General features: G+C 37.8%; 1 protein-coding gene across 2 annotated transcripts in view; it reads left to right on the top strand.

The window, feature by feature from the left end:
- The window catches only part of THSD4 (thrombospondin type 1 domain containing 4), a 242,419-nt gene that overhangs the window by 105,975 nt on the left and 110,883 nt on the right, over nucleotides 1-25,561 (top strand). For both annotated transcript variants that reach the window (XM_041468994.1, XM_041468993.1), the window contains exon 7: nucleotides 3,435-3,571. In XM_041468994.1, the coding sequence (XP_041324928.1) occupies nucleotides 3,435-3,571 (137 nt within the window). The remainder of the gene's footprint in view (nucleotides 1-3,434; nucleotides 3,572-25,561) is intronic.

Below are 25,561 nucleotides of genomic sequence, written 5' to 3'. Positions count from 1 at the left end.
TGTGTGCTGTGTGATGTGCAGTTTGTAAGATGTGAGATCTTGGTGTTCTTATTGGGGATGTGGAAGGCAGTAGAACTGTGCTGTGGTCCTGCTTTAGTATGCCTGGCTCTTATTCCTCATAGGGAAAGGTGGAAGGTAAATTTCAGCAGAGAACTTGGAAAAAAAAACAACCAGCTCTCAAGTCTTGCAGTTTGGAGAAGACCAGGATGTTCCTGAGGTACTTAGGGCTAGTTTGGTAAGGATGTTTTAAGGAAAGTACTGTTTTTTTGATTTAGATACTTTTTCAGTCTGTAAAATGAAAACCAAACATTTCGTGTTACCAGGATTATTCACTAAAGGCACCTCCTTCAGTTACATCAATAATGAATATGTCTGGCAGAACCTGTGTGGCAACATTAAATTTCACCCAAGTTCACTATTTAATAAAGGGGGGATAAGGTGAGACTTTGCACAAGGACTTGGTTATGCTAAGGTGAGCTTGGGAATAAAAAACAAATACACTAGGAGGACATGTTAAACAGTACCTGTATAATTAACTGTCCTAGAAACTGTGCCACACTTCAAAAGAGCTGAGGGTTTTTTTGTGGAAATGTGTCTTGCTGCCAGCTCATTGGGAAGATAGATCCTTTTGTGAAGTGTGAGATCAGCTGACATGGGAGTCAAAAATGTGGCCTGTGTGGAATCAGTTGCCTCACAGCTTTGTTTGATTGATATTTTATGTCCAGTTGCCAAGCCAGTAGTGCTGCTCGACCTACCACCTAAACTGTAAAACCCCAAGAGCTGTGGCAGAACACAGGATAAGGGAGGTTTTTTACTAGTGTGGTGTCTTGTTCTACATGGGAATTCTAAAATGTGTTTGTTCTGCTGTAATTTCTGCATCTTACACAATAATACATCATGCTTACATAAAATCCTTATGGGAAATGCCTGTCATTCAGCAGGAGCAATTCAGTTAACAGATTTTGCTCTTTGGAGACAAGTTTTTTTCAGATCATTTCCATTTGGGAATGTTGTCTTTAGGTGGTGTGGTTGGTATATGCCCAATCAAGGCAGTACCTTCCATGTACTCATCAAAAGAATCTGAATATTGAAGGCCAGAGGGTTATAGGGTATGTTTGTTGTTAAAGCCTGATTTGTTTGTTTGTGGTCAGAGACAGTGACTGTTCTAATACTTCTTTTTGTATGAGTGGGAGCAGTTCCTGATGAGAAAGAATGAAACACAGAAATAATGAAATGGGAGTTATATTTTTACAAAGCAAGTAATCTCAGCCTGCTTGGGGTTCTTACTGTGCTGCATTAGCAATGCAGTAGGCTGACCTATCACAGCAGAAGTGAGGGATGAGAGAGATCCAGGAAAAAATACCATGCTCCAGCAGGTATTTTTTTCATCTCCAAGTAGCACAAAACTTTCACTGGGATCTAGAAGGCCTGTTAATAATTTAAAGAAGAAATATTTTGAAATATCAAAACTATGGGGGAGATAGTGAAAGAAAGAATATGGGAAAGTGAGGCTTCACGATACTGAACTTAAGGGAACAAACACAGAAGATAAGGACATTTCAGAAACCCTAAATGGCTTGTTTGACTTGATTTTAGAGAGTGAAAAGATAAGAAAATGTACTCTCCAGAGGTGCTGCTTGATTGCTAGCTTTGCATGTTGTGAAAATAGGACACTTTCAGACAGAGAAAAGGACAAGTTGACTTAAATTGTAATGAATCACTGAAACTGGGTTATATTTATTTGGGAATTCTGAATATAGTTATGTGTGAAGTGATGAAGCTGCTAAGAATAAAGCTCAGTTTATCGTTGGACCTGACTATTACACTTGGAGATTGAACTGCAGGAAATACCTCAGGTTGTTTGTTGTGGTTTTTTTTTGGTGGGTTTTTGTTTATTTTTTAATAACTAAATGAAGTCATTGGAATCATAAGCTAGTGAATCCAAAGAAAAGGTAGCCAGTAGATGAATGACCTAGTTGAACATGGCATGCATGGCTTCTGCAAAAAACCCAAACTCGGTGGGCAGGTCTTTGACCTCTCTTAAAATGAGTAGCTGTTTTGGTGGACTCTATCAGCAGATTGCCAGACGACACATGGTGTATATGAGCGGCAGTTACATGCGTTCACCTGTATGAGACAAAATGTGAGATACAGAATTGGTCTGCATTAACCCTGTGTCTGCACAGGGGGTAACTGAAATTGAGCTGAAATTTTGGTACTTCTGCAGAAAAAGTTGCTTAATATATAGTTGAAGTGATTGCTTTTATTTATTTTGGCTTTTTGTTATTTCTTAGCTGAAGATTCAAAAATACACTGGAGTCAGGTAGAAAATCTTGTGAATGCAATGTTTTAGCATCAAACGAGGGCTCATAGCATCTCCTTTGACACCTAGATTACATAGTAGGTTTCAGTTTCAGTATAGGAGATGAGCTGAAGCTTTATGAAGTGAGAGGAATTTTAGTTCATTATTGTGGCAGCAACGAAAGTATTGTCATAAAAAAGGATTTCTGTTTGGACCTCGCTGCCACTGAGTATCAGCACTACTCGTGGATGGAAAAAACCAGAAGATGCTGTTACATCAGTTAGCAAATGGAGTATTAAGCTGAGAGCAACTCTTGACATGACAGATGATTTGCAACAGAAAGGCTACACAAATGTGTTAACAAACCTGATAGCATAAGATCTGCGGAGTGTTAGACTGTATCTGCTCAGGGAACAGATTTTCACAGGGAAGATAACATGTCTTGCTTCTTGTCTTCTGCGTTCCTCTCACCCAGAGTTCAGTGGACTGATTTCCTATTGCTTCTTGCATGTCAGCAGAAATCACGGGGTTTCGAATGATAATGCATTTTATACATTTTTGAAAAGGAAATTTAGTGGAATAGAATGTAAGAGTTGAGTTTTTTTTTAGTGGAATACCCACTAAAGTGTATCTTGTAAAAATGAAGAGAAAAAACAACAGAATTTTTAAAAATGTGCATCTATCTTGTTTAAAATGTTTCTCAGTGCTGGGTGTTTGTATGCCTAATGGGCCTGAACAGATGGGGGACTATAAGTGAGCCTGATTTGATGCACATCCTTCTGATTGTGGTGTAATTTTTCTGACACTCAGGAGTTATGAAATGCCATAACATGTCACTATGCTTGAAGAAGACAAACTGGGCAATGTTTTTAAGGAACTAAAAGTACTCTTGGTCATGTAGGGAAGTGTCAGTTGTTAACAATGGAGGCACTGTTTTCACTGTGATAAGGTGTGTTGCAGTGCTTACCTTGCGGTTGGTTTCTTCATCACCGGTCATTTGATGTGGTCACTTACAATGCGTTGTTTGCATATTTGTTTCTTCCCCTCAGACCTTACAGCTCGTTTAAGGAGCTTTTCCTTTTCCAATCTACTGCTGTGCTCTTTGTAACGGGGCCTTGCGTTGTGTCCACAGTGAAGGGGAGTCAGAAGTGTGAGCTGAACTGCCGGGCCATCGGCTACCGCTTCTACGTGCGCCAGGCGGAGACGGTGATCGACGGCACCCCCTGCGACCCCAACGGGACGGCCATCTGTGTGGCAGGGCAGTGCAAGGTAAGGCACGGCTGCCCCAGCTGCCCAAACCTGGGCAATGCTGGCTTAAACTTGCTTATTTTTTAAAAATTTTATTCGTATTAAAGTAGATTTGAAAAACATTAGCTTTTATTATTGCAGGTTGGGGGATTTCTTAACTGACATTTGTATTTACTGAGAACAAACTAAGGAGTGCTGAAGGGATGGATTCAGGAGGTGTTTTAGCCCCAATTAAGGTGTCTGTCAGTGAGCTTTTTCCACATATTTTACTTTCTACAGAAGGGGTTCTTTGAAAGAACCAGAGCAAAAAGATTGAAAGCTTAAATAAGAAAGAAATACAATATCTTTCTTTGATTCAGTTTTAGAGTGGAGATATTTTTCAGAGTCTGCAACAGAATGGTTTCTTTTGATTGCTTTATAGCTGCTTGTAGTCTAACTTTTCTGATTGGGCTATGTCTGCCTCAGGTCTTATTGGCTCTCCTTTTACTCAGCAGTGATGTTCTCTTAGAAAACAATTGAGTGGTTACATTTCATGGGTTCAGAAAGAGCTGCTGTGTTGACTTTTTGCCATCTGCTGTGTAGATTCCATTTGCAATGAATAAATAGTTTTTGCAAGATGGTAGCAATTTTAAACAAAATGTTACAGTGTTCAGAAAAAAACTGTAATCTTTCAAGTGAGGTTAGTGAAAGAAATAAATTCCTAGCGAGGGGCATTTGACGCTTGGCTGATGTTTCCTATATATGTTGGCAAAAGCTGCAGAAGTGGCTCAGATGTGACTCATGAACTCAAATAGTGAAAGGTCAAGTTCAGTTTAAATAGTTGGTTTGCCAGGGGAAATCACTGATGAATACAGCCTTGTCCTCTGCATGTCCCAATTCCTCTTACTTGTGCACATCTGGACAATGCCATGTTTGTTTCTGTTCTGTGTTTCTTAGTGCAAGCAAAGCCATAGCTTTGAATTTCCTTTGTACAGGATAGATCTGGGTGAAGTTGGTTGTGCTTTAAAGCTTTCCTTGATCTCAAACGAATTCAGAAAGGGCCAGAAACTTGTTTTAATTGCATTTCTGATCTATGACTCAGAAAACTGATAATTGAGTTGTGTCTAACAAACGTATGGTCTCTATCACCCTCTGCTGGACATTCTTGTACATTACCAGAACAATAATATCCTTGTGTTATGAAACCATTATCTATTTTATTCCCAGGACCATTGTTTTTGGTTAGTATTTTCAGCTTACCTTAAGAGGAGAAAAAGATGGAAAATGCTGATATAATAAAAAATCATTCAGAAATATAGTAAAGAATATGGTGTATGAGATAAAATAGTCCTTTAAAAAACTTGAAGTGGAAAAACCCAACAAATCAGGGTATTTCATCATAAGAACATATTGTCTGTGATGCTGTCATAACTGGCACATATACTACCCAAGTGCTACAAAAAAAGCTCACTTTTCATTGAAATGATTGTGTATTTCCTGGTCTAGTATAGACTCTGAATCCTAATGAAATTAAAACTTAAATTAATTAAATATTTTAAAAATAAAACTAGACAAAACAGGAAGAATGGGGCAGTATTCTACCTATGCAGAGAAAGAAGTAGAACAATGATAATCAGTTGCATTATTTCTGTGTTAGTTTGGTTTTCTGCACACTTGAATAATATTATTTTTCATGGATTTTTTTAAGCGAAGAAATGTTTTCATTGACAGTCCTATTGAGTTCCACTTCTGGTTTTTTATAGTTTTGATTTGGTGCTCCAGCTGGTTATTCCTAATACATATGCTTGGAATATGTTTCAGCATTACTGTGTAGATGTTGTTTTTGGAAATACATTTGCTACTCCTCTTCTGACCCTACATTTTGACAGTGCTATTAAAGAGTGACTGCCAATGGGACTTCCTTCAACTTGCTATTTAGTCAGAAGTGTCTGTTTTCTGCCTTCAAGATTTTTTTTTCTTCTTTTGTGTGAAGTGAGTGTATCCTTACATTTCTTCTGGAGACAGCAGGTTAGTCCTACTCAGTAACTTTTAATCTTAGAAGAAAAATGCAGAGAGAATACTGAGGAGACTTTAATAAACAAGCTATGAGAAAAGAATGTTCTTAATAATTTTGACCTTGCCCATAGACTGAGAAACTGCCTCTAGGGCAGAATGTTGCATATGGTTTCGCATGTGTCTGGGACACTCCCACTAGGAGAAGTCGTCCCAGTACCTGGGCAGGTGTGAGCGCCGACTCGAGGTAGTTTTGGAGACAGAAACGTTACCTGGGAGCTGAAGAAAATTGGTTTGGCAGAGATGTTGGTTACCACGCGGGGGCGCGCTTTACAAAGGATCATTTCATCTCACCCAAAATTCTCTTTGGGTGGGAACTGTGGATACCTCCCAAAGGTGCGTGAAATATATATTTTCTGTCTCCTGATTTTTATATTGCATTTTCTCTTGCAATGTAGTTTGTTTTCATCTTTCAGCTCACTGCTGACATTAATCGAAAAATATCCAAGCAGTTTTAAAATGCACATTGTAACTTAAGCAGCAAAATGATTGGTAATAGAGATTTTACTTGCCTAAAACAAAAAAAGTGCATCAGATATTGAAAACCTTGCAAACTTTCTGGGGAGGTAACTTGTGTCAGTTATAGGAAGCATAGCAAATTTTTAACACTGCTAATATAAGAAAGAACTTGATATCTAGATTAATACAAAGCAGAAGCAATGATATATAGATAACTACATCTGTCCTTCACCTGATTTACAGAAAATGTCTGTAGTTTCTTGCTCATCTTGCTTGGTTGTATTGGAGGGGGGTGTATTCTTCACTGAACAGGAGCTTTGTAAAGTTTTCTGTCATGAAGTTGAAAGAATTTGACAGCAACCTGTGCCTAATGAAACACGGTCTGTGTATCTGGGGGAGGTGGCTCTCAGATCTTTGGTGGTAGCATTGCTGTTTGGTACTGGGTGAGTGACAAGTGATGTCAGGTGTTTGTATTTGAGAAGGACCAATTTCAGCAGCTGTTTCCAGGTGCTTCATCTTACCGTAGAAGTTGTTCTTGAAACAGTGCATAGCTTACACTGTTTATACCTTGGGAGTGATGAGAAGATGCATTCTGCTGAGAATTGTCACCAAGGCTTTGCCCAGGATATGACTGCACAAAGGATATGCTCTGTGAAAGTGGAAAACCAGATCATGGAGCCCATGGCATTTAGACGGCTGAAATGCATTGTAGAATCAAATAAAAATTAAATCTCTTGTTTGTTCATATTGAAGGCTTGCTTTTGTCTTAGTGTTTTGTGTGTTTTTTATCAATAGTTGATGAGGACACAGTGGTTTGAGCTCAAGACCTTTTTTACAGATTAGGTGGGATGCATTCAAAGAGGCTCATATTGTGTATGTAGCCTCTGTTGAAGGCTTTTTCTTTCCAGGAAAAATATGCTCCCTAAAATATACCATAAATCTGAAAAACCTATGGTTACAATAGAACATTCTCTCCTTTCTGCTTTTTCATAGATACCATTGTAATTTCTTGGCTGTTGGAAATAGGACTCTTCATTTTTTCTCTTCATAATGACTTGCTAATGCCAAGCTCTGCATTGGGAAATACCTGCCAGGCATTAATGAGGTGTTAATGGAAGAAAGAGGTTCCTGGAAGCTAAGAAATTACTGCTTGTTGCCACTTCTTCCCTCTGTTTGAATAGTTTTTGTTAAATGTTTTACAGAGCGAACCTCTATGAGATTTCTTGGCCTCATGCTCTATACAGTCTTTTATCCTTCTGCCATTTATAAAGCAACACTGAAATTTTTTTTGTGTGTGATCTTTGACCATGACTGAACTGACACCTGGATACACAGGAGGGACAACCACCACATGTAGAAACAATGAAAAGATAACTTTGCTGCCTTTGAACGGATGTGAAATCTGGTGGTAGGTGGTTGTGAATACCAAATATTCAAATTCAGACAAAATGACTAAGCACTGGATCTGTATATTTGTTCTTTTCCTGTTGTCCAGCAGCCTCTTTTTCTGAAAAAGACCTCGCAGTCTGAAGGACAGAGCTCTTCACTCTGCCATGGAGCTGCTGTCTGAATCTGTAGTTCTGCATCATTTTCACTATAAATGACCCAGGAAAACAGATCTTATCAGGATCAGATATTGCTTGCAATGGCATTTAACATTTGAAAAAACACCAAACAAAACCCAAACCAACCAAAATGGTATTATGAAATATTTGTTTTGCTTCAGTTTGAAGCAAAAGTAGGTGCCGAAGTGCAGCATAGAACGGCTAACCCAGATTCTGGTTCTCTCTGTGCTCCACACTCTGTGCTCCTGCCAGATGTGGTCAGGAATGTCTAACCTGCCTATCAGAAGCAGTTTGAGATACAGCAAAGTAATAGAGTGTTGTGTACCTTTATTTTCTTCTTATCTCTGCAGTTTTTAAAACAATAGTTTTTCAGGCGTGCATGTCTTTATAAAAAGGTAGAATGTAATCCTTATCTGCATATGCCTTTGTCTTCATAAATTGGTTGACAGTAGAAAATACATCCCAGCTTTGAGCTTACTTGTATCACTAGAGAAGTTGTTCTGAAAGCAAATGCTGGTATCTCTAATGATTAAGTGACACAATTAGAGAATTTTATTGTCCTTGAGTTATGCTTCTCTTTGAACTAGTTTGAAAATGATGTTGAAAACGATAAATCCAAAGTAAATCTGAAAAAAAGTCTGAAGTTTTCAAGAATGCTGGATATAGCAGTGGAGTAGAAAATAAAATATTGCATGTTGTTGGGCCTTGATTTTTTCTGATTAAACAGTTTGATGTGTATCAGGTTGAAAGTGAAGTTGGGTTTCTTTATGAATAATTAATTATTCCCTAGGTTAGAATAATCAAATGATCACTCCAGCAGTAACACACCAGTCCCTTCACGTGGTCGTTCATTAAAAAAACCTGAACTCATGATCACTGATTTTTTTTTTTAAATACTGGCTTTCTGTGATGGAGAAATTAAGTGTAGGCAAGAAAAAAAGAGCTTGGATAAAAACAGCAAATAAATGTGGTCTCAGCTATTCCTTTTTCTCAGTCCCTTGCCAAGTATTCATGGATGCAAACTAACAAAACAAGCTTCGGTAGCCTATAGGAAGACAGATTGCAGCACTGTCCTGCATTCCCAAAAAGAGGAAACCAGTGAAGAGCTGTGTACTCTGGATCATAGTGGAAGTGAAGGGTTCGATGTCGTGTCTCTTTCGCAGATATTACTAAGATGTAGTTAATGCCTTTTAAGTAACCAGTAGAACCAAACCTGTTTTGTGTTACATTACAGCAGTTCAAAGAAAAAAAAAAAAAAAACAAACAAGAAATTTCAACCAGTTGAAATACATTTGATTTCAATGAATGTATGGGAAAGTAGTTGTAATAGAGAGTCATGTAGCTAGTGCAGGACCCCTTTTCTGAGGTTAAATAGCAAAAGGAAACAAAGTAATTTAGATTTTATTGTAAAGAAACAAAGAGGGGTGCAGCAGAAGTAACCTTCTGAAACACACATTTAAGGGATCTGTTAAACACCTGGACAAGCAAGCAGTGGAGAGAAAGCTATTAATAAGGGGACTGGCTGCATAAGTATTCATTCTTGTTCTCCTATTTAGAAGAGGGGTGCAGTATAAATGATACCTTTTGCTGTTAATTGGCCGAATTGTGTTTCTGGTCCTAGAAATGTTCATGCCATTTGACTTTCAGCAACTCATTGTGGTGGTTAGCTTGGGACTCCCAAAAAGGGCTTATAGATTCCTCTCTGCAGAGTGCTTAAAATGATCCTTGGTTAGCTGCCTGAAAGTAGAGATTGCCAGCAGACCTCCTCAGATAGGTGTTGACGTGGGAGCATCTGAATTTGGCTTACTGACCATATGTTCTATGGCAGTAGAGGCTCTGAATGGGCAGCATCAGCTTTGTACCATTGTCCCAGAAAAATTCCGGAAAGGGGAGCTCACTTACTCTGGGGGGTGGTGTGTTATGTTGTGCACAAAAATAAAAATGAAGAAGCTGTTCTTGAATTTATTGTTGTCTGCTAATGTTTATACTAGAAGAGTGTCACTGTAAACAGTCACACATTATTTTATCATGATAAACATAAGAAGAGCAAGGAGAATAAAAAAGAATTGTACAGTATTAGAGCAAGCTTGTATTTCACATATTTCATGAGAATTCTCCTTTGGTTATGTACTTTCTCTCTGCTTGCTTGCATGGTGTCTGTTACTAGAATTTAACCTGCAGTAGAGTTGGAATGTGCAGTAAAGCTTTAAGTTACTATACATTAAAAAAACCGATATGTATGCTAGAGACAGCTTATTAGCAGATTGACATGTTCTCATAGCAGGTGGGGTCATGAAGTAGAAGGGGGGCTATTTATGAACATTTGTGAGGAAAAATAAAGGCTTTCATGTGTGAGGATTTATGAGGTGAGTGCTAAAACAATAAATGAAACAATAAATGAAATTAGTATTTCATTTTAATTTGATTTGTTTTGGTACTTTTTCTGTCACTTTCAATCCATGCTGCCTCCTGTGATGTCTGTGGTCTGGAGATCAGAGTTTTTTCTTTGTTTGCAGTTGTACTCCCTTGTGCTAGCAGTGTTAGCTGTGTTGACTAGTGATATTTCAGGCCTCATCTAAAAGTCAGAGTTCTTAGAAATACGGTATGGAAGTGTATTTACTGCTAAAGTTCGTCCATCTCTTTTTTTTTTTTTTTGCAACACTCTTATACCTGGTGACAGGTGTTGGTATTGGTAGTATTTTAATTATTGTTACCACTGATAAATCACTGATTAAATGAAAATTTTATTACAATTCAGTAATTTCAGGAACTTCAGAATTTAGGAACTAGGACTTTTTCTTTGTTATTTACAATTAGCTATCAGATGCCAGTAACCCAGAAATCTGGGTGAAAATAGAGGAATTTTTAGAAGGCGAGGACAGTGCAGCAAAATGTTGTCTGACCTAAGCTGATTTTTACTTAGGAGCCAAAGAGTAAATTAATGCTTAATTTTGTTTTGATGACTTCTATGAGCAAATTGAAAATGCTAACTGTAACAGAATATTCCGAAATAGCTATTATTTAGTCAGGAAACTGAAACAGCCATCTTGGAAATCTACAGGAAATTAAGTATTTAGGCTTTGTTTTCATTTAACTACATTATAATATTATTTTAGAGCCTGGAAAGGGTCCAGTATGTTTTTAGGCACTTCTATTAAAACAAAGATTACAATTTTGGTAGATGGGGATAGGCAAACTTGTCAAATGAATAAATAAATCCTTGGGAAGAAAGTCCATAGAGGCTCTAGTTGTGTGTATGTATCTATTTTTCTTTTTATGCAGCACTTGCACACACAGATACAGATGCACCCAGAGCAAATAGTTGAGGAGCTGTTCTGTTTTGAAATATGCTGGATGTATTGACTTACTGTGTTAGACCAAAACTGTGAAAACTGTAACTCTTGAGTTAGGCAGGTGCCACTGTGTGACTGTCTCCTGGAGAGACTGAGTCCCTGGGCTGAGCAGAGTGGCTGCTTGGTTGCTTCAGAGAGCTGGTATGGATGCACATCCCTATTCCAACCAAAGTATCCAGGCTGCTCTGCAGTGGATTTCCTGTGAGTCCTCGGATATTTCATTTACCCTGTGGTTGTTAGTCTAGCATTGTGCAAGGGCACCGAGTGTCTGCTGAGTGTGCAAACTGCACACAGAAGCTTTTTTTCAGACTCTATAGCCCTGTTAAGAACCAAAAAGTCTGTTGGTTTGCAAGCCTGTGCCCTATTTTGGCATCTCAGATTTTTGGCATCTCAGACAAAATCTGCAACAAAAGATTTTTCCTATTTGCAGAAATAACATCAAAACTTGAACAAAACAGAAATGTGATGGTATTACATAAGACTAACATATTTAATCCTTTTTGTGGCCACAGGCTTCTCTGCAGTCACAGAACTATACCACATTCTTGCTGATGAAGAAGCAATCCAATTTTCTGGCGTTCTGACAGTAGGGTGTCTTTGAACAAGAGCAGTTATACATTGCTCAGTGAAATCATCAAAATGCTTGTGGATAACTTCCTGTTCCCTCCTTGTAAAACAGACACCTGATCTGTTCAAAGCCTCCTGTAAAAACCTACTTGAGCACATGTAATAAAATTGATCAATTTCGTTTTTCAAGTATGGTGTATTTAAATGTATCAATAATGTTTGCCACATGACATTTGGCTTCTAGTTTGAAGCAGCTTAATATGGCACCTAGGTGCATTTCATGAATTGAAAATGTGGCCAAGGTTAAAGTTGTTGTGTCCACAGTCAAGTGATCTTAATAGTTCACTGGGAGTGTTTTAGTGTAGTTTGCCTTGTGTGTAGTTTTTACAAATCCTATGAAGTGGAAATCAGAAACATACATATATATGCATCTCATAATAGAGAAAGATAAATTTGAAACAAAAAATGTGTTTTTTTCTATAAAGTACTGAATGTTTTTACAGACATTGCCTTTTTCTTTCCATACTAGAGCTGTGCCTATAATTGTAGTAACTGCTGTGTGCCAGGCTGTTGACCTTGCAGAAATCAGAAATGTCAGACTTGTTAGTTACTGATATTGTACTATTGGTGATGCTATTTATATGTAGTCTGGCTTCTTCTTATCAAGGTCATAAACACACAAGGAACTGTGGTGACAGAGGTGGGAATGTGCAGATCAGTTTGGTTCCTGTGTAAATATGAAAAATATCTGCAGAATTCTAGTGAGCAACTTAAGAAACTAGTTGTGACAAAAAGCAGTCCTCTAGTCCCAAATGTTTCTGTGACAGAGGCACTTCCCTTCCTGTCTGTGTTCCCTGTACTCCCAAGCTGTAGAGGGGTGTGAGCATTTATACATGAGTGTAATGTATTTCCGTAGATGTTTCAATTGTGCCTTAGTGGTATCTTACAAAATGCAAAGCGGAAGAATTGCTTAGCAGAACATTTTTGAAGGGGACTGAGTTCCTGCTGTGATGTTAAATGCATGTTCTTGCAAAGGAGATACTTCTTCTCCAACATCATCTTGATATAAGATTGCAATAAATGAATGTAGTCTTGTTTTCCTAAAAGGCTGTTTCCCACCATATCTTTATGACTGATTTGTACCCTTTAGCACACACAGCTTTACCCAGTTTAGTAGAGTGGAAAGTGCAATGAAAAGACGAATTGGAATTCTTTAGTTGTAACATACTTGGTTTATTTTGTTGGTGATATTCAGAGCAGAACCAAATCTAGGCAGTTCTGTCATGGATTTGCAGTCACACAGGTAAGAAAGAGGATTCCGTGGAGGAGATAATGGAGGACTTTGGAGTCTTACACAGCTTGGGTAGTATGAGAAGGAAATGTTGGTTTCACACACCTGTGCAGTATGTGCAGTACAGCAAATATCTTGAAGAAAACATGGTTTAAAATCAACTGCTGTTTGCTAAGGTTAGAATGTACTTAGGGGCTGGATGTGACACTACATTATTGCAGATTTCCCAGAAAACAGTAACCACCTGTGACTATGATGCTTGTTCATGCCAAGTAGGAAATAATGCAGCCTGCAATTGCTGCAGCTAGAGACTGAAGATAATAGGTTGGCCCTCCATTTGCTGAAGGGTTATACAATTACTGTAGTTCTGTTCCTCATTTCAGTAACTAGCTGTAGGTTGAATACTGATTTTACTCATACTAAAAAATGAAGTTTCCTAGAAGAAATCAACCTTTTGGAAAAAGGTAATCTTATTAGAATAGCTCTTAGTTTTTCCATGCGCTTTCATGACCCAAAACAATATGAACAAGAGGCAGTGACACTGTTCCCTCGAGGAAGAGAGGTAGCCGATAGGGGAAAATTGAGTAAACATACTTATTAGAAGAAAATCCAGGCCTGCATCTCAACAAATTCTGCAGCAAATTGATCCATCTTTATCAATCTCATTGCTGCTGAAAGCTATTTTAGGCTCAAATTAATTCGTTCCATTAACGAATGTGCTGGAGCTTGAGATGGTGACCTTACAAAGAACAACAGAAAGATCCCTTGGACCTCTGATTTCTTCATCTGGTCCATCAGGATTCAGGACACCTTTTCTGTTGTTGCTGAGGAAATTGTCACTTCAATGAGAGTACTGCAGGCAACACATTGATAATACTGGAAAAGCATCTTGTTTTGATTGGTTTTTTTTACTTTTTTTTTTTTTCCTTTTGGGATGCATTTAATGGTGAATTGTTTCCTTTTTGGCAGGTTCTTTGGGAGCAGGCAAATTTTTATAGTGATGGATGTCTCTGTGCTGAAGAGAACATTATTTTAGGGGGAAACAATGAGTTTCTTGGAGCTACCAGTAATTCTGTAGAAACTAATAAATTTTATTCATGCATTGAAAATCAGTGCAATAAACATGCATGAATTTTTGCTGAGCATTACTAGCTAGTATGTATTACGTGACATCAAAAAGGATGTGATTCAATGTAGGTTTTTGGGCGTGCCTCACCTTCCCCTGCTTCTGGTGCCATTTGACTTCAGTGATTCTACGTTGCTTAGGTATATTTCTGTATTTTAGAGACTACATTTAAGCTATTTTCATCAACACTTGAATCATCTTGAGGTTAAAGTTAAACATTTTTGTCTTACTGAATGTCTTTCTTCAGGTGGTTCAAGCCAGATGTACCATGCACACATAGAGGTAGTGCTTTCTGTGAAGTAGAAATGTGGTTTTGGGTTTCCATAATTTTCAGTACTTAAATGCAAAGGCCACTAGGTCTGAATTTACCTTAGCCATTGCAGAAGATCTCTTTGGGGATGGTGTTGATAGACCAGATCTCCTTTTGTTACGCTTGTGTATGTGACCAAAACTGAAGAAGAACTTGCCTAACATTTCCCACTTTTTTAAAAATAAAGTCCTCACATTCATGCAGTTATTTCATGATTTAAAATTCTCATAAACAGTGCATGTAAAAAAAGTTTTATGTAGTAAAATAGTAGAATGACTGAATGTGAACTATCAAGAGGTATGAAAGAATAGGCAATCACTAGAGCTTATTTAAATAAGATGTGGACGCAGGCAGATTGGTCCCTAAATTTGGGGTCTTAATATTAAAATATTAATTTCAATATCTGCTGAGAGGGAGGAAACAACTGTTAAAATATATTCAGGTGGCCTTGCCCAAGCATTGAGTACTATAAGGAAGTGTCATCTCGTTGTTGTGCTGAATGGAGGAAGTACCTGTGCACTGAAACTGTATTAGAGTCTGAATAGCTGGCATTTAGAACCTTAAGTTGGTATGGTGACCTGCATGGAAACATCCTAAAATGTCTGTATTCTGTGAGACTAGAAAATAGTCATAATTGTATATATCTCCTACTATGGCAAGGCTTCATTTTAAAGGGATTTTTGCAGTTTATGCTCACATTTCAAGAAATGGGGCATGACAGAAAAGTCTTTGACCTGTGGAAATCCTACCTGCATGAGGATATTGTTTTACAGCCTATAGAATTTTATTAAAACAAATAAATTTTATTACTGCAAGATTTGTTTGTTTAGAGTTGGCTGTATGTGGCAGATGCAGTTTATCTTACGTGCCTGAAGTTTGTTAAGTCCTTTTGCCAACACAAAGTGCCAGTGTGATGGACATGACTTCTGAACTCTGGAATGTTTGCAGTGGACTCCTAGACTGCTCCAAGGTCATTCACCTCTGTTATGGACACTAATGCATTTGTACAGCTACTGAGGCTAGACTGGAGCTTGGAATTGCTTTTGTAGGTTTGTTTCCTCCATCTGGTGCATTTATAAAGCTTAAATTTCTATTTTCTAGGAGAGCAAGACATTTTTTTACAGTTACTGTTTTGCAAGTAGTACTTGTACATTGTGATATACATCAGGGATGCTTTACTGCTACTGTTTGTGCTGATGGAGACCAGATACTGGATAGAACCAATAAAACCAGTCCAAAAGATTATAAACAGCAGTGTTAACTAACTTCATCTTGCTGGACTGTAAAACGCTTGACTTCTTGTGCAGGGCTTTTTAAAATGTGTGCTTTCAATTGTACCAGATACTTAAAGCACTGGATATTTGTTTACTTTTCAGGAGCCGTTACAGCAAATGATGATGTATTTTCTGTGAATCTAATGTATTAGGAGTTTAAAGTCTTGTGTTATTGTAGTTATATTGGTGAAAACAGTACTTAAGAAAAGCTTCAGGCTTATTTTGCACTATGAGTCATTGTTAAAAAATGGTTTCATCTTATTTGTTTTCTCCTGCAAGGCAGCTTTGCTGAGTAAAGTAAAACTGAAACTTGATCCCTCAGAAAATGTGTTCTGTTTAGTTGTTTTTTTAATGTTAAACTTTCTGGTAACCATTTTATAAAACCACATAAAAATCTTATCTATCAGGTTTTTGGCCATTTGAATTGTCATGTCTAAGTTCCATTCTGAGAGAGAAAAATAATTATTCTGGTTTTCTGAAATAGAAAGCTTTTGGGTTTGTTTTTGTCAGAACCCTATTATCTTTATCTACCCTGATTGTTAGGAAGCATGAGCAGGACTCATAAGTCTTGGAAAAATCTCACTCCTCATGTATGTTTAAATCATCTTAATTATCTGAATGAAACCATTGCCACTTCATATACTAGAGACTTACAGCTGCCTTTGTCACTACTTTCTTTTGAACATCTGTGATGCAAGGGAAAGGAAGCTGAAAGTTTCCAATTTGCATTGTGTTCCAGCCCTCAAGTTTTTCTGTGTCTAACATTCTGTGTAGAAGTTCAAGCTGCAGGACTGAATTCTTGATTACAGCAGTGCACCTTGCTGGAATTATATTCCAAATTTAGACTTTGCATACATTGTTCTATAACGGTTTAATATAAAGTTCAACCCAATAACAAATGAGGTAGGTGTCAATGCTTGGCAGCATTGGAGGGAGAATTGTATTCCTTAGTAACTGAATAAATTATGAGAAACAGCACAAACACACAAATAGCTTACAGCTTTTCTTTTAGTTTTAATTTCTAACAATTTTGCCCAATGAATATTCCTAAAGTGCTCAATTTAGATTTGAAGATACCTTGGTAGAATTCAATAACTGGATTACCAGCTAACTCTGATTGTTGGGACTTTCTGTAAGGCTGGTTAAATTATTTGTTGTGTTGTGCATATTTCCTAGAAGGCTGCTGTGCCTTCTTACAGCTTTGCTGAACATTTGTTCTCCATTCTGGTTTTCTTTGCTTTTTTAAGGGCTTGGGACCAGGCCAAAGAGCACAATTATGCTTACATGGACCTTGATTTTTAAATGCATGCCTAACTAAGCAAGTAAGCAGTCCCATTAAAGTCAATGGGATTAGGTGCATACTTGGAGTTAGGTGCAGGCTTAAGTGCTTTGATGAACTGAAGCTTTACTGACTGACTCTTATAACACAAGAAAGCATTTTGAAGCACAGATATACTAATGAAAATGCTTAACTAATGTATCTCACATGGATATAATCAGGAACAAATATTTAATAGGGGGAAAAGTTACTAGTAGATGAAAAAATAATTAATGACACAAAATCATCGAGGAATAGTGCCCACTGCTGTTGCACTGAAGTAGGAAGTACAGCATGTGCTGCATTTTTTTGTTTATTTCGGTGGGAAATAATTGCAGCCTAACCTAACACAGAGAGTTGTGGTGCCAGTAGTTTATCAAATCTTGAACAGCATCATTCCAAAATCTGGCAATTACTCGCATAGGACTTTTGGCTTTGCATTTTTACTGGCTTTCTGCAAACTAGCAATTTCCTTGAGTGATCTTACTTCCGAATGTAACATTTTCTCTGGATTTTTAGTGGTTCCCAAGCAGAAATCTGTATTCAGGTAAACAAAGCAGTGCTGTGACTGTTTTCCAGCAAAAAGGGGATTAATACAAACTATAAAGCAAATAAATCTGTTTCTGAGCTGGAGCCTTTGAGAGAGATCCCACAGCCGTGTAGTGATCAGCATGGTCTTTGACAGCAAGGTGACACAATCACCGTGCTCATTTGCAGTCAAACCCATGCTCTGGATCTTTTGTATCCCAAAGCCTTGCATGCCAGCCTTCGCAGTTGTGGGAGCTCACCTTCGTCATATGATTGCTCTGATTGTGCGTGTGGCAGGGAAACACCTGGCTCTGCTTGGGAGGGGAAGGCCGAAAGCCATGACGGGACAAGGAAAGCTGCTCTATCCCTGCAGCTCGTTACTGTCTGCTGCTCTCTAGGAATAAAGCAGGAGCACTGACAGGGCCACAAGGAGGCAGTGGGCAGGTGAGGAAGGAACCCGTTCTATCCAGGTTGCTCAAATAACTCCCCAGACAAGGATATTAGAGATGTTTCCATACCCAGTTTTTCTCTGTTGCCATGGCATGATAAAAATAAATATTGTTCAGATCTTAACTCATATGAGCATTTTAAATCGTCAGTTTGTGCTTGTGCACATACTGTGAAACCAGATGATCTTTTCTTAATCTTTGAAGACTTGGTTTTTCTGGAGACCCTTTCCCCCTCTAACAAGCCCATTTAAGTAACTGCACAAGTTTACAAGCAAAATCAAGGAACTTTGCAAAGCCCTAGAACGTCTTTACTGGTCTCATGAGGGCAGTGGGCTCTCGTTTGAGAACATCTGCTGTACACAGTATCAGGTATTATGTAATTGAATGCTTTTCAGATGCCAAACTGTCAAGTTTTTTATTCCTGCTGTAACATAAAGTTGTAACTAACAAATAACAAGCCAGAATTGACTGAATGTTTTGATACTGTTTAATTGCTCTTTGCTGCTGTTTCTGACTGAATTTTTCTTTTAGGAAATAAATATTCCTTTAGGGAATAAATAGGTTTGTGCTAAGGCTTGTGAGAACAAAGATGTGTCTTGAAATCACAAGGTTTCTCTTTTTCATATGTGTTGTCTTGTTTTGACTTGGGGACTTGAGAAGTTTAGGGACATGCATAAATTTAAGTTTCAGGATTTAATAATGAAACACATTAATTCTGGGTGCAGAAAAGAATAAATCCTGTTTTACAAATTCTTAGATTGTGCTTCTGTGTATTTGTGGAGTGTTAGAGGTGTAAGTAAAAGAACATAGGCAGATTTTTAATCTCTTCACATACTCCCAATGGAATACTGCCAGAGATTAATCTAAAACAGTGAATTTTGCAAATGTACCTGCAAAAGTCGCATCAGGTTTCAGTGTTCTGGTAGACCTAGTTGTTTTTTTCTAGGTACTTTGTGTCATGTACTTGTGCTGCAAAACAAGTAGAGCAGATAAAATTACGTCTGTAGGGGCTTTTTTACTTGTCTGAGACTAGAATGTGTAAACCATTCTTTTTAATTTTAAGCCTCTCTATTTCCTTGGAGCTTTTTAAAATTGCTATTTTGAGTTGTATTTCTGATATTTTCTGATTTTTTTCACATATTTTTAACACAATATAATTTATCTTGATAGTTTTGGCCCAGTAGCTGAGTAATTTGATGTCAGTGTAGCTATTTGGTCTTTATAAATGTCTTCTGTCCTAATATTCTGACTTCTGAGCTTTTCAGTAAATCAGATTTAATAACTGCAGCCTTTTCTCTTGGACTGGCATATTTAAGATTCATGCTGCATTATTCCTAATGATTTTGATGAAAAGCCAGGAAGCCTATGACCAGTCTGTTTGTTGAAATGCACTTGGGTTCAGAAGCACTGTTGGGTAAGTCTTTTGCCTGTTGGTTGTAGCTGGTGTGGTGGAACCCACAGGAGGACACGCCTGGCTGCAATGACATTTTGTAAAAAGATTTGGAGGTGCAAGAAGTGGGAGAACTGATAGTACTATAACAGTTGTAAACTTCAAAATAACCTTCTACTCTAAAAACCTCCAGAACTTAATGGATGCTATGAAAGCCAGAAGTCAGTTATGCATGCACATTGGACGAATTATTTTTCTTACACTAAGCATAGTCTTATACTGTGATTTTGATGCAGTGATTATTGAGGTTGTTTCCATGTCCTGATCCAGAAGGTGATGTGATGTCTCTGCAGAGAGATTTAATTCAGAAGCTTTCTTTCCTGTGTTTTTACTTTCTTTTTTCCCTTTTTTTTGTTTTGTTTTAGTCTCTTGTAAGATAATAGCTAAAGTTGCACCCGAGACTGAGGTATGCATATGACATCCAGTCAAAAAATTTTCAGCCAAAAGCCTCAGGCGCTCAAATAATCTACTTCTAGCTTGCTTTGAAGTAATCTTTTGCCATGCTTTTTGGCAGGCAGATACAAGGTTTTTTGGCTCATGCTCCTTGCCATGCAGAAGCTTTGTAGCCACATGATGTTGATCCTGATTGTGCCTGGTACTTTGTCTCAGAAAGGCATGTGGTCCCACTGTTAAATTTTACACCTTTCACCCTTGCTCTGTACAGGGAGATTTGGCATCTGGTGAGTTTGAAGGAGGACAGAGGGAGTTGCATCTGCTGCAAAGTATCATTTAGGCATTTCTTTAGAAGTAACTGCATAGAAAAAATTGCAAAATGTACCATCTTTGGCCGTAAGGCAGCAGTAGTCAGTGGAAAACTGTAAGCAGGAATCTTTGGATGTTGCTCTGTGGTGTTTGTCTTGAGTGGGTGCACTGATTTATGAAAATCTTTTGTGGAAGTTTTTACCAGTAAACCTCAGTTTTCGCATTGTGGGCGATTATTTCAGCAGCTGTGCCTAGGGCTGTCATCTAGAGAATACTGTGGTTCTGAAAACATTTTAGCATGCCAGCCTTCTACTCAGGAGTAATTAATTTCTATAATAAGGTTTTAGAAGGCTTAGTTAGTAGTTTACAGTTTACTGTGTTCAGATTGGCTTTTTTGGAATCATATGAACCCCCCAGTGACTTGAGTCTCTGGTTAATTCCTTGGCACCGTTGCCAGTGAACCTTGTGTGGAGAAACCTGACTCCTGGCACAGGAGGATTGTGTATGCCAGAGCTGGTACAGCTGCACAGAGCTCAGGGCAAGCAATTCAGCAGGAGTGACCTACATCGCTGTTTGCAGGGCTGCCTCAAACCCTCCAGGGGCTGACGGTACCGAGAGGAGGAGGAGGAAATTGGCTCATGTGTTCTCCTCAGTTCTAAGAATGCTGTTAATGCCTGCTTGTAGGGTGGGTATGTTCGAAATAAAAACCCAGATATTTTTCAAACTTTTGACCCCATAGCATTTAGTGCATTCTTCTTTATGTCGAGGACTCTTGACAGTTTGGGTTTTTTTTCCTTTGAAGATCTTTTTTAGGGACAAAGAAAGAATAAGAATTTGATTGCATACAAAATGTAAAATGTCATCAGGAGTTCATTTTGAACACAGTTGCAGACTTCCTGCACAAACTCTTTTCTCTTTATCCTACTGAGCATTTGTTTTTCAGTGCTATGCCAGCTGTAATAGCTCTGGGCATAACATGGGTAAAACCTCTGAGATTTTTGCAGATGTTCCTTTTGCAATGATGGAAGCCATCTGCCAGCACAGACCTGACCCAGTAGTTGTTGGTTTAGCTTGTTACAGCTAAATTATGTTCTGTACTCACAGCAGATCCCTTGAACACTCCCTTGGGGGCCTCTGCCTTGCACAGCAATGCGTGTGCTGGTGAAGACCTTCAGCAACCTGAGAGTTTGGGGTCCTGAAGTCGCTGGTGCCTTGCTTAAAAAAAGTGTTCCAAGTACTTACTCATGAATGCTTTGTTGGGATTTTGAAATATTGAGCTGAATTGCTTGCTGGAAAAGTAGTTTACATTTGTAATTTAAAATTATTTATTAATTTATTCTCAAAATAAAGAGGTGCTTGCTCTCCAAAGAGTAGCACTCTCAGAAGCCCATCAGAAATTTAATGCTGAGTACATGGAACAGTCATTTTTGAGCAAAGGATGCTTTTAGAGATGTTTTTACATTTTTGGTGCTTTATGGGAGAGATTTTCTCAAAGCACTGGGAAAGATGAACACAACAGATGTGCTGACTTGCACTAGGATCTCTGGTTTTTTTGCACTTCAGGTGCTTTTGAAAATTTCCCCAAGGGCAAGGTGGGTTCTTGACTAAATGGATTTAATCAACTTCTCTTTGGATTTGCTAAGCACTAAATATTAATTATTGAAAGTTTAATGTGAAATTTAAGACGAAATTTTGCTTTTGGAAATCTTTTGTAGCAGTGGCTTGTTCCATGAGCAGATCTTTTAGTGAATTGAAGAAACTCAAATCCCAGAGGATAAGCGCCAGTTTTCTGCTTGTCCTTATCTTTGATGTCAATGGCAATCCCTTGAGGCTTGTGAAGGAAGCATTCTTAGGAGCTCTGTAGGTCAGAAGTGCATGTCCTGATTCTGATCACTGTCACTGTCACACCTCTGCTCCCCAAAGAGGAAGGGCATATATATGAAAGTTGATGTATGTTTAGGAATGTCTTTTTCTGTAGCCATTGCATCTGCAGTCTGTGTCATACTGCTCAGGGAAAATGTTATTGCCACCCACAGATTCTGTTAGGAAAGGATTGAAAGTTCAGGAAAACAATGGAAAAGCAATATCATTTTTAATTACTTGATAAACTACAGATCAAAGCCTTTCATGATTATAATGTTAATGGAATGTCATGGTTACAGTACTTGTGTCATTTACAGAGAGAAAACCTCTTTCAGAATTATAGTAGAGAGAACCCAGCCTTGTTTGTTGTTAGATGACAAAGTTGTTACAGCCTGGTGCACAGTTTTTGTATTTGACATTCTTACTTGTTAAATAACTAATTTAAGGTGTTCAGTTGAGTTTTGCAAGTATGTACTTTTCTTGTTTTATGAAGAGCAGTTCTTAATTACATTCTTTAATTTTCCATTTCAATTTTTTTGTTTTTTCCCATTTGGCAAGCATTTTAAATCATGACCTGAATAATTTTATATGCTCTCTCTCAATATATCCTGAGATAATCACTTTAAAAGTATTACTCCTAATGCCTTTGCTTGGATACAAAGTGCTCATAGTAGGCAACTAAATGGATGTTACATTCCTATTTCACAGGATGCTGGGAAGAAGCACTTACCTGTGAGTTCACACTACAGCAGTGAGAGTCTGCCTCTAACCCATTTAGTTCCTGCACCTTTTTTCATCAGCACAGTTGTCTTCCAGTATCCCCTCTCAGTTAATCATGAGTATTAGTCAGAGTCCTTCTCCTCCCACTTGACTCCCATCTTTTCATTATCAGCTTCTTCTGTTCCATTACTGAGTCTGAGCTTTTGTTTTTAACAAGTGTTACCCTTGCTGCAGTCGATGTTCTCTAACCTCTCCTTACTCCTCATCACTGCAATGTCAAAAGTCCTCCAGGAATGTTTTTCATTTTAGGCAAGGGATCACATAGCTAGAAAAAATTCTGCACAGGGAATAAGAATATAGTGCAAAAATAATATAATCCTTTGTTTTGCCGTTTTTAATGGCCCTTTTCTATGCACACTTAGGTTTGGCTGGCATGTTCGTATTTGCAAACTTGCAATGCAACTGTGCTGCCTTCTTGTCTTTCCACAATTCTAAGAAACCCTTTATTCACTGTTTCCTGGTTAGGGTCTCTTGTGTCATGGAATGGGTAGTGGAGACCTTCATGATCATGTTTTTATCTAGTAATACTGGTTAAAAAGTTATTACTCTATAGACAGCTGCCTATCGTACACAAAAACAACATTGGGAATAATCTGTAAAATATCTTAAGCTAGCTTGGCTTTGGAAAGTCTAAAGCATTTGGAGCAGTGTGAAAGGTGATTAGATCACACCCAATTAAAACAGAAAATTTTTACTAGCTCATGACCAGCTCAGACAAACAGTAACTTTCCCAATGTTAAGAGTTCAATTAAAAATATTAAAAAATATCTAACATTTGTTGCATTCATATTGTACTTAAATAAGTAGTAATGACATCATATGTCAGCCTGAATTTATGACATTAATTGCTATTATAAGTTGCTCTCCTGCCCTTATATTTTCTATACTAATCCTGACTTGTGCTGGAAACGGAATGCAACTATAGTTAGCTGTTAAAACTGTATAGCCAAAAGCAGAAATCTGATTGGTATAAGACTGTATTTTATAAGTATTAGTCCACAGCTTAGAAACAATGTGGTGAAAAGTTCAGGTTTTGAAAGCATGGTGAGGAGAACGCTGATAAAGTTTGTATGTGGTAGACCAATCAGTGTGGGTTAGAACAAACAAAAGTCATGTGTCTGAGTTAGCCAATTGCTCTGTCAGCCTGACAGCATGAATGTCATCAGTGTATATTTCTTAAACTTAAACAGATGCTAAATTGTCCACAGTGTTCTAAGTCTCTCCATGACTGAGCTCTTTGCTGCTTGATAAGTCAACTGCATTTCATCTTGCATGGAGTGAAGTGTCTTAAATGTGCAGTGTTGTGCTCCTTCCATTAAGTTAACAACTGCCCCAGTGTTGTGTGGTACTGTGTAATCCTGTGGATTTCAGTTGAAAGGTTGCCTAGTTTTGACTCTTTAGTTCATCAGTTTGATGTTTGTGCCAGATTTTGTTCTGTTTGTTGAATAAAAAAATGTAGAACACAAGGCATGAAATTAACACAAATATCAGACTACTAAGGAAAAGAAAAAGTTATTAATGTATTCACATAAACCACTTAATTACCCATTAAAATAATTGGCATAATTTTTCATACTATATTAGTAGAAGCATATTCAACAGACATTCAGTGACATCTGTCTGAAATGTGTCCTTCCTTTTTTCAGCTATTACAAAGAACATTCTGTTTAACTTTCATTTTGGTTTGTTTGCATAGTGACAGCAGTCTAAAATAATTTCCAGCTTATTTGCATATATATACTAAATTTCCCTAGTGTCACCAGCTATTTGATCACAGAACCATGGTAGCTGTCCTTGACAGATAGTTCATGCAGAAGCTTATCTCAAGCTGTGTAATGTGAATTTTAAATCAATCTCTTCAGTTTTCTTGGTTTGTATAGTACATGCTCTCAATATACATTATCCTGCACATATAAACTGTCAGCATCAGATGTTTGGAATCTGTATTAAACTTCTATGTAGGATTCAAAACATGTCTGCATAAGAAGAGAACTGGGGATCACCAACTACTATATTTTAGTAAGGAAGTTGCTAATAATTTTCTAGAAAAATGATATATAATTTTTTCATATTGTTCTGAAAATCTTTGTAGAACTGTCATTATTGCAATTACCTGCAAGTAACTATTGGGCTAGAAGAAACTCTTGCAGAAATAAGCAGCATCCATGAGCTGAAAGAATATTGTGCAAAAGTCACGAGGACATTTGCATAGCTCTCTAATAAGAAAACAGACCCATGAGTAGTAAAGACCTGTGGAGGCTTTTCTGTTACTTCCTTGGTAACAGCTGCACAAAGACTGTGAAAGAGGGAAGCTGTCATTGTGTGGGGGGGATCTGGGCACTTTAAGAACTTTTGCTTCTCATTTTTGTCTTCATTTAGAGATTGACCAGAAGGAATGTTGAATGTAAACCCACTGTGATGATTTGAACTGCATCTTCAACTCAAACTATCACAGCCTAGTAGTTTTCTATCTATGTCAGATTTCTCTCAAGTTCTCTAATTCTCTAAATTCATTAATATCTTCAGAATTGTGAAGTTTGGTCTTCATTCAATGCTGGTCTTAAAATCTAAACTTGATTTTCAATTATATTTGCATATGGCTGTCCATCTAGGAACACAGACAGCTCATTCCACTTGTGCTTAGGTGTAAGAACCTAACTTTTCAGAGTCCCTGACCATTGCCATAAAGATCCCCATTAGCCCTTCTCATATGGTACACTGAAGAGAGGACAGAGGGAGCTTTATATGCTGTGTAGCAACAGAAGATAAAGCTGAACACAATTGCTTCTCTGTACAATTGCAGTTCTTTCTTATTGTTAAGCTAATTTAAGACAAGCCTCATTTAGGGAAACCAATCCCAGGTCCTCAAGTCAGAGGTGGAAGAGGCACATTTGTAAAGAGTTATTTGCCTCTGGCTGAAAAAA

Source organism: Pyrgilauda ruficollis, unplaced genomic scaffold, assembly GCF_017590135.1.
Source record: "Pyrgilauda ruficollis isolate IOZ18807 unplaced genomic scaffold, ASM1759013v1 scaffold23, whole genome shotgun sequence".
Taxonomy (NCBI): Eukaryota; Metazoa; Chordata; class Aves; order Passeriformes; family Passeridae; genus Pyrgilauda; species Pyrgilauda ruficollis.
This window is presented reverse-complemented; position numbering and strand designations above follow the sequence as displayed.